At 48.5% G+C, this 15,715-nt stretch overlaps 6 protein-coding genes across 6 annotated transcripts; 4 read left to right on the top strand and 2 right to left on the bottom strand.

Annotated features, from left to right (window-relative positions):
- Nucleotides 1-427: 427 nt before the first annotated feature.
- Nucleotides 428-1,890, bottom strand: UREG_00246 (uncharacterized protein; the record flags this gene model as incomplete). Its single annotated transcript, XM_002540687.1, has 4 exons — nucleotides 428-443; nucleotides 525-1,461; nucleotides 1,511-1,661; nucleotides 1,738-1,890. The coding sequence occupies 4 exons, from the start codon at nucleotides 1,888-1,890 to the stop codon at nucleotides 428-430; spliced, it is 1,257 nt and encodes a 418-aa protein (XP_002540733.1).
- A 270-nt stretch (nucleotides 1,891-2,160) lies between these two features.
- UREG_00245 (uncharacterized protein) lies at nucleotides 2,161-2,946 on the top strand (the record flags this gene model as incomplete). The annotated part of the gene is made up of 2 exons (XM_002540686.1): nucleotides 2,161-2,288; nucleotides 2,349-2,946. 2 exons carry the CDS (start codon nucleotides 2,161-2,163, stop codon nucleotides 2,944-2,946), a joined length of 726 nt encoding a protein of 241 aa, XP_002540732.1.
- A 719-nt stretch (nucleotides 2,947-3,665) lies between these two features.
- On the top strand, nucleotides 3,666-4,568 carry UREG_00244 (uncharacterized protein; the record flags this gene model as incomplete). The annotated part of the gene is made up of 3 exons (XM_002540685.1): nucleotides 3,666-3,733; nucleotides 3,960-4,003; nucleotides 4,078-4,568. The coding sequence occupies 3 exons, from the start codon at nucleotides 3,666-3,668 to the stop codon at nucleotides 4,566-4,568; spliced, it is 603 nt and encodes a 200-aa protein (XP_002540731.1).
- A 1,906-nt stretch (nucleotides 4,569-6,474) lies between these two features.
- UREG_00243 (beta-lactamase) lies at nucleotides 6,475-7,859 on the top strand (the record flags this gene model as incomplete). The annotated part of the gene is made up of 4 exons (XM_002540684.1): nucleotides 6,475-6,559; nucleotides 6,619-6,889; nucleotides 6,942-7,662; nucleotides 7,731-7,859. 4 exons carry the CDS (start codon nucleotides 6,475-6,477, stop codon nucleotides 7,857-7,859), a joined length of 1,206 nt encoding a protein of 401 aa, XP_002540730.1.
- Nucleotides 7,860-7,937: 78 nt separating this feature from the next.
- UREG_00242 (uncharacterized protein) lies at nucleotides 7,938-9,638 on the bottom strand (the record flags this gene model as incomplete). Its single annotated transcript, XM_002540683.1, has 3 exons — nucleotides 7,938-9,204; nucleotides 9,254-9,382; nucleotides 9,445-9,638. 3 exons carry the CDS (start codon nucleotides 9,636-9,638, stop codon nucleotides 7,938-7,940), a joined length of 1,590 nt encoding a protein of 529 aa, XP_002540729.1.
- A 1,455-nt stretch (nucleotides 9,639-11,093) lies between these two features.
- UREG_00241 (dual specificity tyrosine-phosphorylation regulated kinase 2) lies at nucleotides 11,094-15,362 on the top strand (the record flags this gene model as incomplete). The annotated part of the gene is made up of 4 exons (XM_002540682.1): nucleotides 11,094-11,224; nucleotides 11,277-14,166; nucleotides 14,231-15,295; nucleotides 15,348-15,362. 4 exons carry the CDS (start codon nucleotides 11,094-11,096, stop codon nucleotides 15,360-15,362), a joined length of 4,101 nt encoding a protein of 1,366 aa, XP_002540728.1.
- Nucleotides 15,363-15,715: the final 353 nt, after the last annotated feature.

Raw genomic sequence — 15,715 nt, 5'->3', positions numbered from 1 at the left:
TTCGTCTTTTTTCACGTTTCCTGCTTTCCTGTGGCCTGGATACTTTTCTGTGTTTTGGCGAGTCTAACACTGGCGTTTATAAATTCAATCAAGGATTCAAAAACCACTTTATCGGCTCCCATGGTTTCTGTGATTGTATCGATTGGTAGTAGTGCTGAAATGGTAGTGAAGGGTCCATACAACTATGATAATGATCTCCCATGCTCCAGTTCGGACATGCGTGTAAATTTATTTCTTTTATGAGCTGCATATGAAGCTATGGAGTATTACATACAACTCTGACCAAAAGTTACAATGTAGTATCCACTCTACTTCAACTTTAGAGCCTCTTAAATATCAATGAAATTCAGACTCTTTCATGCCTGTTTCTATTCCTTGTAGAACATTGGTTGCATGCGCACACCTGCTTTTAATGCAGATTGAGCCCTTATGACCACGATATCCTAAATATCCCTTTAGTATCTTATTTCAAGTATCGACACCGCGGGTAAAGGGGCACGAAATGGTAGACAAGCAAAACTTACCACAGCATGATCCCCGCACCCGCAAACATCGCTGCAAATTGTTGCAAGGTTTTCCTAAACTCGACAGATTTATCTTTTCCAGTCTCTAAAAGCTCCGGTATAACGGCAACGGTGCCCACGTATAGGAACGTTCCGGCCGTAAACGGGAGGAGCAAATCTCCAAGCATAAGACTGGTACCCAGCAAGCCAGTAGAGGATGAGGAAGTAGCAGAAGCCGCATCGCCACCCCCAAACTCTTGAATAGCAATTCCAATAAAAGTGCCCAAGAATGCACCGATTGCCGTAACGAACTGTGCACCCATGGCTTTCCTCTTCGAGAAGCCAGATTGTATTAACAGGGCAAAGTCACCGACTTCATGGGGAATTTCATGGAAAAATACGGCCACCGTGGTGGTAGCACCGACGGTTGGCGAGGCGTAGAATGAAGACGCCATCGCAAGACCGTCCGTTATATTATGCGTGAAGTCAGCGATAAGGTTAAGATAGCCACCCAGCTTTACACTTGGGTTGATTTCTTTTTCTTCACTGACGTGGGGTGTAGACTTTTCCGATTTCCGCTGTCTTAGTGTCTCGTCTGAGCTCTTGGTAGATCTGGAAGAGCCGGTGGCTAACGCCACATCGTCGGCTTTAGGAGCTGCTGGTGAATGAGAATGGCTGTGATCATGGCCGCCTTCTCCGCCTGTGGCTATCCGGAGTGTTTTATCCATAGCGACAAAAGTAAGGAAGCCAACTAGGATGGCAACACCAAGGAGTAGATTTCGGTTGGGCTCGACAAGAACGAAACGAACGTGTTGAGGGGAGTCTTCGCCCAGGAAAATCTCCGGAAGGAGATGGAAAAGGGTGTCCCCTAGTAGTCCACCTACAGCGAATGCAACCATCACTGAAAGTGAGGAAGGGTCGATATTTGGGGGGCATAATGCCAAGAGGAAATCTAGGCCTTGTTCAGAATGCGTAGTATCAAATATGTGAAATCCAAAGCGGCTTACTTGGAGGTCCGGAGATATAAAATGTGGCTAAAATAGCATTGACAGCAGGGCTGCCAGGGAATAGAATTGCAAAGATCTTCGAGGTTAAACTGGTAGTTTGCGGAGCAGTTGCCTGCTTATGCGCATTCAATGACTGCACCAAGGGACATTCCTGGTAGAGCAGTATATATTAGATACACAGCCGACTACACGCATTGAGTTTGCTAAGCTGAGTCTGATATCCTTACTTGCAGCTTTTCTTCAATTTGAGGCGCCGTAAGTTCAGCAACGGAGGCCTGCTTAGTGTGAGCGATGGCCGAAGTGGACAAGGCTAAGATAAGACATGACAAAAAGAGAATTGAAGCCTGGCGTCTTCCACCCAAAAAGGCCTTCAACGTCATCATCGCTGCTCCAAGCTGTTAGATATGCCCTAGCAATTGATGCTGTCTCTGGCCCCTGGCGTTGGAGCTGCGATGTTTTGATACGATCGACACGTGAGCCTGAGCTATTTTAGGGTCGGCGGCAATTATGTAATAACGCGAGCTTGGCACTGGTGAGGTACAAACATGCCAAGGCCAATGCAAACCAAACGTCGTGCATCAATATTTTACAACACGGCGATGGCTATCGACAGGCTTTGAAGCAGCAGGACAACTGTGCAAGCATCCATTATGGGTCGAGTCCTGCAGAGAAAGAAGAATCGCTCTTCTACGCCCAAGATCAAAATTAAGAGCAAAAAGGCAAAAAACGGAAAGAAAAAGATCAATGTTCTGGGCAACGCAATCATAGCCAAAAACTGGTCGGTACTTCTCTGGCCCCTTCATCGATATCTGCAATGACCAACACATTTTCTTATTAGGGATAAGAAGTTGACTCTTACCCAAAATTATCACCGCCTTGGATTAGCTACCCGTTTAAATGCGCCAGCCGGCGGTGTTGAAAAGGACGTTGAGCCGCTACAGCCCACAATTGATGCCGGCGAATCCTACAATCCCTTAGCTATCAAAGGAAAGAGAGATGTTCAAGTGCAACCAGGCGAAGCTCGTGTGGAACGCGACCCGAAAACTGGCAAAATCCTGCGCATAATACGAATCGAAGAAGAAGGAGAGCACGAAGAGACAGTCGAGATTGCAGGCCGCAAGCGCAGAAAAATGAATCCTCTCGAGGACCCTTTAAATGAACTCTCAGACGCCGAAGATTATTCCCCCAGACATACAGATGCCCCGACGGAGGTCGTGTCCGCCCTAGAAAAGCAGGCTGCGATCGAAGAAGAGAAAGTGAAGAAACGAAAACCTAGGCATCAGAGTAAACGAGAAGAGGAGTGGCTAGAGCGACTAGTAGAAAAATACGGCGACAACATTCCTGCAATGGTGCGGGATAGGAAGCTCAACCCCATGCAGCAGACTGAGGGCGATATAAAACGGAGGCTAATTAAATGGAAAGGGAATAAAAAGTAATTGCATAGGTTATTTACACATTGCGGGGGTTAGGTTTGGCGTTTATGTGGAGGACTTTTGGATGGAATGAATGAGCCACTATTTGTACACCTTTGTAATGGTGGATTTCCCAATAATGACTGCTTTTTCAATCCTGCATTTGAACCCTGCCCCGGATTTTCTATGGCTGTAGTTGATACAGTCTTCCGCTTTAAATCTTGCATATCGTGTTCCAGTGGCCCATACTTTCCGTGGGATTTGGGATACAGGCGAGATTGGAATTGCAGTGTTTGCATGTGTTGAAGTTTCCTTGCTTCCATCACTTGGATAACATGTTATTCATTATGGGAACTGGCTACATTCCAAGCGGAGTCATCCTTTAGGACCTGTCACAGATCCTGCCAAACACTTCATTTGATACCAATGGATGCACACTCTCCACAAAGCACGTGAACTGAACGGGACTTTCCCTCCAAGTATATCACTGCGAAGATAACGTGATCTCCTAAAGGGGAAGAGCCTGGTTGTGAGGGTAAACAGAAGCTCTCTCTTCCATATATAAACTTCATCCTTTGTTCACATTCTTTTTTTCTGTCTCCTCCTTCATACATATCTTTCATCAACAAAGCCTAGTATCTTTGCTCAGCTACTTGATCGATCCCATCTGTTCATTTCTGATATCTGGAAGGTTAGAGTCTGGTTAGCTGGTTTGTGTTGTGGGCTTGGTGATTCTCGTCAAGATGAAACTCACAAAAGCTTTGTTGCCATTCTCCGTCCTTGTGGCTACAGTTGCTTCAGGGAGAGTTATGTAAGTAGAATCCCTCCCATGGACCACTTGTGATATTGGCTAATAGTATCTGTGAAGTCGTCGAGGTGCATGCATTGGACTGGAAGCAGGAAGCTATTGTTTGGGAGAATCCCTTGTTCTGCAATGTTGGGGATTTCGCGATGCTGAGATCATTAATTGTGTGGACGCGTATGCCCTTTCCTGACCATTGTATCTTTTAGATCAGTATTGACTCGTCATTTAACAGGCTCACTAGCATCGAACCCATCGGCCCAAAGTTCGATGCAAGGTGTATGTTATTTCTAGCCATTTGGCACAAATATTGTCCCTAATGCCTGTTCATTGCAACTGACTGCTTCGACCAGGCCGGGCAGCTACCTCAACCCGCGCTGAATGCGTGCACAGAGCTGATGTCCATCAGCTGAAAGTAAACAACGTCAAACGCAACATTGAGTCGACAGTTGGAAGCACCGTGGTTAAGGAATCAGTGACCTACAATCTCACTCTCGGAACATCATATTCAAGCACTTGCACATCTGAAATCGCTGAAGCCACAAAGCTTCCAGTTACCCCAAGACTCGGCTTCCCTGCTTGGGTGATGGATCCCTTGACACCGCCGTATCCTACCGTGACTCGATCGCGCCTCAGCAATGCAACTATTCCGACCATTGGAAATGATGACATGCTCACATCCACCAAAGCTAATGTCACCTCTAGCAATACTTTCAACAAGTCTGCCACCGTGACTGCAACCATATCTCCTACCACCAAGCCCAATGGTTCCGGTCACAATAATGTGAAAGAGTTGATTCTTCCCCTCATTGTTGCTACCATTCTTTTCTACGCAGCCTTATGAGTTTCTCGTTAAAGCTCGTTATCTATCACCGTGGCGTCGACCGAACCACGCTACATAGGATTGGGTTGCAAGGGATCTAAAATTGAGTACATTTCCGATGCGTTAACAATGGCTGTATTTATCAAAAACTGAAAACTTGATACAAAAAAAAGAACAGAACGCGAAAATAGTCAATAACATAATGTTTCTTTAGAGTTTCGAGAAGAAAATACTGGCTTCTCCGCCGTGAAGAATCCCTTGATGCGGGAATCTTTTATCATTCTCACTTTCGAATTTCTTTCAAGTTGGCATAGACCCACTTCTGTGGATAATAAAGTATTTCCATTTTGCAGTATGGCAGCATGGGGAGGAATAAAACCTCCTCTACGGGCTAATTATCTGCGAGGATCTAAGGAATGGCATGACCGTGGTCCGATTATAATCATCAAAGAGTATCATCACATCACAGCTAGTAATTTCTCTCCAGTGTAATTACACCGCATAGCCAGAAACAAAAGCCAAGTAGCGTAGTTCTGATCTTGACGATCACACTTTGTTCAATATTTGCTGTCCCCTAAACCTTCTTCCAGGTGTCATAGGCTTTCTTGTGTTCATTGGCTTTTGACAGCTCTCGGTATACGTCTCTCTTGTCCTGTGAAAGCGGTATCAGTCATTGAATTCTTACGAATACCACCCCGCAAGACGCCACGAGTCCATTACCTTGCGGTTACCAGTCTGGACAAAAGAATTCCACTTTTTAGAGGAGGTTTGTTTGTGAGCTTCGGCCTGCCCAGAGTGGTAGGACAACATAGAGTCCTTGACGGGAAGGGAGCTGCTCGGGTTTAGGCATACTGTGTAATCCCATAAGTTACCATTTTCTTTTCATATACTTTCATTTTTTTTTCCCTTGCGGCTTGTCGGACATAGCTCGCAGCGGTTCCTGGAGTAGGAATGGATGTAAGATAACACAAGGGCTGAGTGAGCCTTAATCTGCAGAGGCGGGGGCTGCCGGTAAGGATGTGGTGGGATCGCCAACGGTTCGGATTCACAGGTCGAAGGCGTGGTATCAGTATAACTTCAGGGTCCAAATGAGGACTGTTGAAATAAAGGAAAAAGAAGGCATCTTGTTAAGCACAATGGGACTATTTATGCTCCAAAACGAGGCCCATATTGAATGGGAATCATTCAGCCTCAATCCCTCACCATGGCCTCACCAAGAAGGACCTGCAATTCCTCATCCATTCACTTGACCAGCCCGGCCATCATCACAACGCGGTTGCCCATTCATATCCTGCCACAAAGTGTAGATGCAAGAGCAGGGCTTCCGGTGTCCAGCCTTGTCACGCCTGGTACGAGGCGGTGCGAACATTCTTAGGAGGGCAGAGCCCAAGTCAAACCCCCGCTACATCCTTGCCATCCGATGTGTGTGTACTCCGTGAGAACTACATTGGCTGTAGATGCAGCCTTCCCAAGCACTCCGAGTCAGTCTGAAGGGACATGGTGGGTGCTGGAACCAATCAGTCAATGGATTCGTTTGAATGTACATATTCTGTACAGAAATTCGGATCTCTTGCCTAGGCCTTCATGACGTCTTTCGAGCAGGGAGCTTTGAGGCAGTTGTTGATGCTCTGAGAGATCTGAATTGGAGCTGGAAGCTGCTAAAGAGTTAGTTGTTGGTTTGGTTTGGTTTCGTTGGACCCCGCCGTCCCCGCAGTTCATGGCTCCTCCTAACAATAAGCAACTCGCCCGAGAGCAGGCTGCAACGGGGAGTCCAAGGGCAGCGCCCCCCAGTTCAAATTCCAGCCCTGGAACCCTCATCGTTCCTTAATAAAAGGCAGCAAAGGACCACCTGGAGCCTGATTTTCGTAGATACTATGTAAGCCAGCTCTATAGGACCAAGTGGGATAGTAGTTAACTAATCTAGCCCATGGCATCTCTCGAACAAGCCTTTGAAGAAGCTTGCAGCGCCGGCAGAATTCCCCATGCCGTGCTCGCAGCTTCAAGCAAAGATGGTACGTGTATAACTACGCTGTTTCCTCCTCAGACTGCAGCTAATTTGATCTCTCTCCAGGCAAATTCACGTACACCAAAGCGTTCGGCTTCCAGCGCCTGGATCAAGACCCCAAACCACCCATCAAGGAGGATGATATCATGGCGGTAGCCTCCTTGACTAAACTTATGACTTCGATTGCGGCCTTGCAATGCGTCGAGCGTGGGCTAATCAAGCTCGATGACGATGTTGCCGAGATCCTACCGGAGTTGGCGGATTTGGAGATCTTGGAGTTTGACCCCCAGACAAAGGAGCCAATCTTGAAGAAACGGCAAAATGCGATTACCTTGCGGTGAGCTCCCAGTGCTTGATTCAATAGCCGCTCTATCTAATAGCCACAATAGCCATCTCCTCACCCACTCCGCTGGCCTCGCCTACGAGTCCATGAGCCCCCTACTCCAACAATATAACAAGATAATGGGACGACCAGCCAACACCAATACTACCATCACGACTCGTTTCAACTGCCCTCTTCTCTTCGAACCAGGTACCGGCTGGAGCTATGGGACCAGTCTCGACTGGGTTGGTCTACTGGTGATGCGGATCACCAAATCAAGCCTGGAAGACTATATGCGACAGAATATTTGGCGGCCCTTAGGAATAGAAGCAGACACAACATTTTGGCCTCTCGAAAATGCGTCACTCAAAGATCGGATAGTCGGGATGACGATTCGTGACCCTAGCATTCCTGACCGCAAGGGCAAGGTTCTCCCATATAACGGGCCCCCAGTAATGGGCGTCGTGACAGAAGAGTGTGGGGGTCATGGGGTATCGATTTCTATTCCATCTTTTATGAAGGTGTTGAAGAGCCTGCTTGCCGACGATGAGAAGCTGTTGAGGAAAGAGACCGTAAAACTGATGTTCGAGCCGCAGCTCTCAGCGCAAAGTCAAGCAGCGTTGCAAAAGATTTTCGCCTCAAGAAAGGACAGTCAGTCGTTTAATGCCGACTTTCCAGAAACATGTCGATATGACTGGGGCCTAGCGGGTATTCTGATTTTGGATGATGTTCCCTGGGGACGGCGGAAGGGGACCATGTTGTGGGGCGGGCTACCGAATCTATTTTGGGTACGTATACTTTCACCAGCTCGTTTCTCGATTCGGATCGGTTGTGACTGACTTCGGAATCTCCCTAGTTCATTGATAGAGAAGCGAATCTCTGCGGCGCGTACGGTGGGCAAGTCCTCATGAACGGCGATCCACAAGCGATGGAAATGATCTCACTGTTCGAAAGAACAATGTACGACCGCGCATCTAAGATGTAAAATATAGTCGGAGTATGTTGGAATGTTTGCCCTGTAGAATCGGCAGTATTGGTCGAAGTCATAGGACCAAAGCTGTAATCAAGAAGCACTTGAAAGCTTCTCATCAACCTTGACCCTCTGGACGATTCGGATCCACCTTCTTCTTCTCCATTCACCGGTCCTATCGGCCTGCTTGGTCGCCTCTTCCCATTCAACTTTAGAGTATCTGTCCTCTCTTGAAGTGCCATCATTCCGCATGTCATTACCTCTAAGTTCATCCGGCTTACCGCGGAGCCCTTCAGGAGGAGGCTGGAATGGCAGGTCCCAAACCCAGCCACCAACTTCTTCGCCGATCCCGTCGCCGGTGCTGCTGGGAACTTCAAACTCTACCCCAGTAACCATACGTTCCATTACCCATTCTCTGCATTCTAAATCCAGCTCCCATTTTTTCCCTTTCCAAGCCCAACCACGTGGAGGGCGCACATCTTCGAAAAACCTGGTGCCCTTGGGTCGGTCACCGGCAATCCTAGAAGGGCAGAGCGGGTCATAAGGGGACGAAGTAAAGACGAACGACTCCCATTCAGAAGTTCCAGAAAAGGGTGAAAATGTTCGGTGCTGGAGTTCGAATATCTCAACCTCGCGCTCTTCTGGGTATGAATCGAGGGAGAGTGCAACTAGCGACTCTAATCGCTCCAAAACGCCGGAAAAGGTTGTCGGGATTTGGATTCCAAAAGCTACGATATTCGATTTCAAATTCTTTTCCTTTTCCCTCTGAGTATCCTCTTTCGCTTGATCTTCGCGTGGCTGGAAAATGTTTAAGACAGCTCCGGTGCGAGGGTGGCTAGATAGGATAGCCATGTTGCCTCCAATGAGGAAAATAAAACGCCAAGGTAAAAGGTGGGCTGTCAGAAAAAGTGAAACTGCGAGAACAATAGATAAGAGGAATAGCATTGATGAAAAAGTCTCGTTGGAGAAATTTGTGGCCGGTGATATTACGGCAACAGCGGTATCGTGAAGAACAGAAAAGTCAGCCATGGAGTTTTGCAAGTCCCTCATATTATGAAAAAAATCCTTCGAAGTTTCGGGAACAGGTTTGATGGTTTTGGCGGGAGCAAGTGCCGGGCCTTCGTAGGAGTAGTAGGGCGTCGTGCTAGAAGTCGTGGTAGTCGGAGGAGGCGGAGGGTGGCGTGCTAGGAATGCGGGAATCATGATAAAGAAGAGAAGGATCACAAAAGGGGATATTAGGAGCAAGTAAGGGTCTAGGCATATAAAAGAGTAGACGAAAAGGAATGACCAAGTCTGGGTTGGCTTTCTCCAGCCGAACAGCTTCACAAGCTTGTTTTGAAATTGAAAAACGATGCCAATCCTATCGAGCTGTTAGTCATTTGCTTGCGTCTGCGTCAATCGCTGCTCACCTAGCATTGAACCGTCGGAAGTTGCTTGTCATAGTCGGAAGACTAAACGGTGGCGGCTGGTGGCGCCTTGCATCCAATGTATCATCCTCCTCGTCGCCATCTTCCGCTGGTATCACCTGCTGAAGAAGTCTACAGGCCAGGAACCACGACGTTAACCCTTGTCATGTCCCCTATGATAGCTCGCACCTTACCTGGAAAACAGACGATCTTGTAAGGATTCAGGATGGCTATCGGTGCGGTCGGGCCGCATTCCCTGTAGTTTTTCCCTCACATACGTCGCAGATAGCCTGTTTTTGGATGGGACTTCGTGGTCCCCGTTGTCGATGCTAATGTCAGGAACAGGCTCATCTCGATTCACAAACGTTTCTGCTGTTTCTTCGTCCATTGTCGGCAGTTGGCTGGATAGTCGGTACCCACTGATCAGCCGCAAATAGGCTCAGTAGGGCATCCCATTGCTCGGTGCAAGGCGCTATCGGGTCAAGTTTGAGATGGAGTTGGGAGTCATTCACCCGCAGAAGGCAGGACGTGGTTGCTGGCCATCAATGCATGTGATATGTCGTCACGCGATAGGCCGGCGCGATGTTTATCCGCAGAAGAAAATCTTAGTCAGCTATTTTCCCTTGGCTTCCCCGCAAAAAGCCCTTTTTCTTTCGGCTGGAGAAAAGGGGCTGGCGGTTGGTTCTGATAGCAGTTCGAACAAAGGCGGTCCGCATCATTCTTCGTGGAAGAACAGAGCGAAAGGCCGGGATCGTCTCCCTACTTGGGCCCAGGCGATGCAAGCAGGTCATAGCTCTGCCCCCCTTTGTCTAGAGCTGTACGTTGTTAGCCCAAGAATCCCGTGCGGCACGAAGGCATATGAAAACCGATCGTACCCCGTATAGAAGAGTTTTATCTGAGAAATGGAAAGGGGATTTACTACTCCGTATGCATGGTTAAATGCACGAAGTACGCCGTCGTGAATCGCTATTCTGGTTGCGTCCCGAGTCAGCCATAATATTTGCCATTAACTCCCCCTTTTGATAGCGGAGCATTTAGGACATGGAATATGCTAGATAGAACAATTAGAAACTTCCTATTCCGCATTAATATCTCCATTCTCTCATTTCGATTCATGAAATTAGCGGCAATTAAAAGAGTGCATGCTGTTTCCCGACCAACTGCCTCTTCAGAGCTGGCGGTGACTAAGCCGTCACCCCAAACTTTAGCCCGACTCATGGTAGCTGGGCGGCCCGTTACTTTATTGCGACCTCCCATTCCAAAATAATAGCAGAAAACAATCCGGGTTCTCGAGATCGAGCAATTCGTCTCAATCCCTGCTGCTGTGCACCGCCCGTGAACGATCTTGCGGCGCACTCATACTTGCTGCTGGGTCTGCCGTTTTCTCAGTGCCATGGATTGGTAGCAGGACTCGACAGGTCACTCCTCTCGAAGACCTGCCGCTTCCCGGCAAGCGAGGAGGACTGCCATTCCCTCTGGGCGTCTTTGCCGGCCTCGAACACGTTTGATATTCCTAGCTGTGTGCTTCTAGGGCATTTCTCTCTCTTCGTTGCAAAGCGAGCTCCGTTGGGGACGCGGTTTACCACCCATGGTGACTTTTGCTGGGATTTCGACCATGTCGAATAAGATGACCTCTCAAAGACTACCCAAATCGTCCCGATCTCGGTTATCTCAGTCAGACTCGTCAACTCGCGACCACAATGACAGCTCAAGCTCCGGAGGTATGGAATAATGACATTGTTTATGGTTTTTGATCTAATTGGCGTGTGAAAAACCCTGCTGACAGCGCAAACCACCAATCGTAGCAGAATTACCATCACGGAAAGCCTTGCACAGGAGCGCAATGAACGCCTCCATTTCTCAATCACAACCGCAAGCTGCGAGTGCAACTAGTGTCGCTGGCTCCAGAAGGAGAAGGTCCATCCTCGAACGTAGATCAACGTTTGGCTCCCGAGATGCCGATGCTACACGACGGTATGATAGACCAGGAAACATATTCTCGAAAAGCTCTAACGTGCATTTACAGAATCGTGTCGAGCACAATCGGCACACAAATGCCTTCCGCAAATTCGTCGGTAGATTCGGTTAATCCCCCTTCGCGCCCTGTTAACTCAACGTCCAACGAAGGAACCGACACACCGTCAGAGAACGGAGATTTCCTCGTCCCGATTAATTTTGATGATTTTCATAATAGCATCACGTCCAAAGAGCCGAGCTTGAGTCACTTCCCTCTGCCCGGCCATGGCGGGATTGGTTACGATGGAAAATCAGGTTCTACGAATCCTACAAACCGCTGGACAGCCACCCCAGCGATTCAGGGTGTCAAGGAACCCCGTCCGTCGGGTATGGTTCGACGTCTCAGCAATGCTAACCGCTCCGCTACTGGACCTAAACCCTCTGTATCGTCCGTCCCTTCAACCGCACGAGCGAGACGCCAAAGTTATGTTCCTCCTGTGCCTCCAAGCGTGGTAACTACACGTCGTCCTCGCAAGTCCATTGGCCCAGGAAGCCTGGTATCTGATAATGGCGATAACAATATCCCTCCAACGAGGAGGCCAAGCTTTTCTAGAAAGAAAGTAGTGGACGAAAATCGCATGAGCTCTAATACAGTTTCCCGCAACTCCCACGATACCTCCGACTCTGCTTTCCATTCAGCGGCGTTAAACGCAGCCCGCAGTCAAAAGGCAAGGTCATTGCAACCGCCGAGCCACAACCGCTACGATACGTCCACCACTCCATCTACCACAGCTGACGATTCTAGACATTCCACTGGCAATGTAATTCGCACGCCTGTGAAGGGTGCAGTTAGCAAGACGACCACCCCGTCTTCCTCCAAAAGAGTTTCAATGATGCCGCCTCACGCCACCGGATTAGGTGCCCGTACCATTAGCCCTACGGACGCGAGACGGATGAAAAGGATGTCGCTTATCCCACATCCGCCTCCAGTACCGCGAGCGTCCCCTACTCATCTTGAACTAGGGTTTCCACGCCCCCGGTCCTCTGTTCAATCACCCTCAGCGATACCAAGGAAAAGCGTGACTCCTTCATCTACAAGGACAACTCCGGATCCTCAGCGCAAATCATACGGCTCGGGTATATCTTTGTCGTCTAATACGAGTTATAACTCTGCCCGGAATTCTAGTGGCTCCTTACAGGCGAGGCTTTCTCAAAACCTTTCAACATCTAGGCTACCCACTCCTAAACTTCGAACGGAAAATAATGGGAGAAACGAGGACGATGTACCTCCTGTTCCTGCTATTCCTAAAGTTTACGAGTCACCAAAGAACGACCAACAGCTATCTTTCACCCCCCGAAAATCTAGCTTACCGCTGGAGGTTCCAAACTTTGCTGATACGTCTCGATTGGATTCAGACTCCAATTCTAGCCGCCCTGGCGAGAGTGTCCGTGTATCGAAACAGAATTCTGAAGAAACCCCCGTCAAAGAGCTTAAGTCCCGGCCACCGGTCAACATTACCAAAAAGAACCTCCAACCGTTGAAGCTTCCGCCCCTTAACTTGCTACCTCTAAGCATCCCGATCAATACTAAAATCAACGCTTTACGCGATAAAGCCTCCCAAGACATGCCGCCGCAATTGTGTGCAACTCCCCCGCGACAAATTAACGCGAAGACTCCAATCACACCTTTGACTGCCTCCAATGCTAGCTTCTTCAATGCTCTACCGCCTGGCGATCAAGCCCGTAGCAATACCTCGCATTTCGCATTGAGGACTGACTTTACGAAATTCCGCGCCGAGAACAGTTCCAGTGCGTTTGACACTTTGGAAATTTCTTCTACTAGAAATATTTCCCCGTACATCTCATGTTCCCTCCCACGGGGCAATGAGGAACCCGGTTTTATGCCAAACCATATTTCTGATGCGTATGCGCGGGCGATGAACAGCAAACTTACAGGACCAAGGCCACAGACTCAGTTTTCTTCGATTTCTAACGCAGATTTATTCAGTTTTGGTCTCACGCCAGACGATGCTGAAACGGAAATCAGCTTTCCTCCTCCTCGTTCTCCGAGGAGGAATGAGGACCAGGTCAATTCGAAAATACAAACCATATCTAATTCGGCCAGAGATCCCGTCAAGTTTGATAGTATGCCACCACCCAGACTTCCAGCCTCCGCGACTTGGAATCACCTTTCTGCCCCACGTGTCAGCCCAACCGCGAAGCCACCCCAGCTCCAATCGAAGAGAAGCACTTCGATTTCGAATTTAGTTAGTGTACCCTCACCGCGAAGAAATCAGAGCGTCAGCAGTGACCAAGGCCTTGGAGCGAACCCAAGTCCGTCCACTGACTCTGGAGACGTGGAAACCCCAGCCAATCGGTCAAATTCGTCAATTTTATCGCCTGTTCATAAGCTTTTGGGTGGGTCAAAAGTTTCACCTACTGCAAGAGCTCGTCTTCAAGATCAGAGCGGTGATCGAGATGACCTCGCGGCCGAAGAAGAGATGCGAAAACTCGGTACTAAACGGAAAGACTTTGAGGTTGCTGCGCGAGAATTGGAAACGCTTCGTCGCAGAGCAAGCCCTAAAGAGCGTGCATCTCCCGCCCAGGCTTTAAAAGTCGCTAATCTTAATATATTTGAACGGGGTGAAATCATCGATTTCAAGGACATATATTTTTGTGGCACTCATAAAGCCAAGAAACTCGTGGGTGACCTGAACGCTTCAACCGCTAATTTTGGCTACGATGATGAGCGTGGCGATTATAATATTATAATTGGGGACCACCTTGCTTATCGGTACGAAATTGTCGATGTTCTCGGGAAGGGGAGCTTTGGACAAGTTGTTAGATGTGTGGACCACAAGACCGGTACACTTGTCGCAGTAAAGATCATTCGGAATAAGAAGAGATTCCACCAGCAGGCCCTTGTTGAAGTTAATATATTACAAAAGCTGAAGGAATGGGTAGGTGTTGCAGATTGCTATTATGCCAATTCAACGCGAATTGTGAGCTGACAATAAGGCATAGGATCCCCATCGCCGTCATAGTGTCATCAACTTCGTTCAAAGCTTCTATTTCCGTGGTCACCTTTGTATATCGACCGAGCTCCTTGGGATGAACTTATACGAGTTCATCAAGGCGCATGACTTCCGCGGGTTTTCAATCAAATTGATTCGACGTTTTACGAAACAGATCTTGAGTACTCTTATACTCCTCCATAACAAGAGGGTCGTGCATTGTGATTTGAAGCCGGAAAACATCCTGCTGGTTAACCCCATTCAGAGCGGGATTAGAGTCATCGATTTCGGCTCTAGTTGTTTCGAGAATGAAAAGGTGTACACTTACATTCAGAGCCGCTTCTATCGGTCGCCGGAAGTCATCTTGGGGATGTCCTATGGGATGCCCATTGATATGTGGAGCCTCGGGTGCATCTTGGCCGAACTTTATACTGGCTACCCGCTGTTCCCTGGGGAGAACGAACAGGAGCAACTGGCATGCATTATGGAGGTCTTTGGCCCTCCAGAAAAGCATCTTATTGAGAAGAGTACTCGACGAAGGCTGTTCTTTGACTCGACCGGGAAACCGCGTGATGTAATTTCATCAAAAGGTCGTCGCAGAAAACCGAGCTCTAAAAGTCTCCGGCATGTTTTGAAATGTGATGACGCCGCGTTCCTTGATTTTCTCGCACGATGCCTCAGATGGGACCCCGCTCGCCGTGTTAACCCGCATGACGCTATGAACCATGAGTTTATCACAGGAGCCAAGTTTAATCCGCGTGCGAGGTTGCACTTGACAGCTGCGAGCCACTCCCCTGCGAAACGACACACCTCGGGATCTACACCGGGTGCACGCCCGCTTCCGGAACCGCCATCGAAACCCGGATTAGGGCGAACCCGAGATTCATCGAATAACTCGCCTGTTAGACCTGGTGCCGTGAAACGCCAGATGACCCAAAACATAACCTCCACGGTAGCAGCAAAGCGAACGTCTAACGGGCCCCCACCCGCTGCTGGTTCGGCACTTCCAAGAGTTGTCGGAAGAAGTGTCAGTGGAAAGCCAGACCTTGCTGCTGCTGCTGCGGCAACGAGTTTGGTAAGTCATTCTTGTTCGCCTTACAACATCATCCGCTAACAAGACGGCGCAGAAAACTAGAGTTTAGTTGGTATCCATTTTCTCGGGTCTTCTTTTTATCGAAGCAATTCCTGTTTCCTATTGGAGTACCCTCAAGGGTAGTTTATCTCTTGAAGATTCAATTCATACTTCGCGGCTGTCGTCAACCCTTATCTGTCTTCCTTTATGTCGTGGCTAAAGTGTGTTCCGGTTGTTGGGCTTTAATGGTGCATTTTCATGGTTGCGGAGTGCGTTATGATGTTATAAGATTGGCTCATTCTGAATAGCCAATTCTGCATGAAATCCGCATGGGCTTTTACGCCCTTCTCCCTATTCCCCCTGCATCTCCTTTGTGGCTGTCAATGTTTCCTACTATATGAAACAAATTTAACATACTCAGTT

This window comes from Uncinocarpus reesii, genomic scaffold, assembly GCF_000003515.1.
Source record: "Uncinocarpus reesii 1704 scaffold_1 genomic scaffold, whole genome shotgun sequence".
NCBI classification, from domain to species: Eukaryota; Fungi; Ascomycota; class Eurotiomycetes; order Onygenales; family Onygenaceae; genus Uncinocarpus; species Uncinocarpus reesii.
Note: the sequence above shows the minus strand (reverse complement) of the source record. Positions and strands in the feature narration are given on the sequence as shown.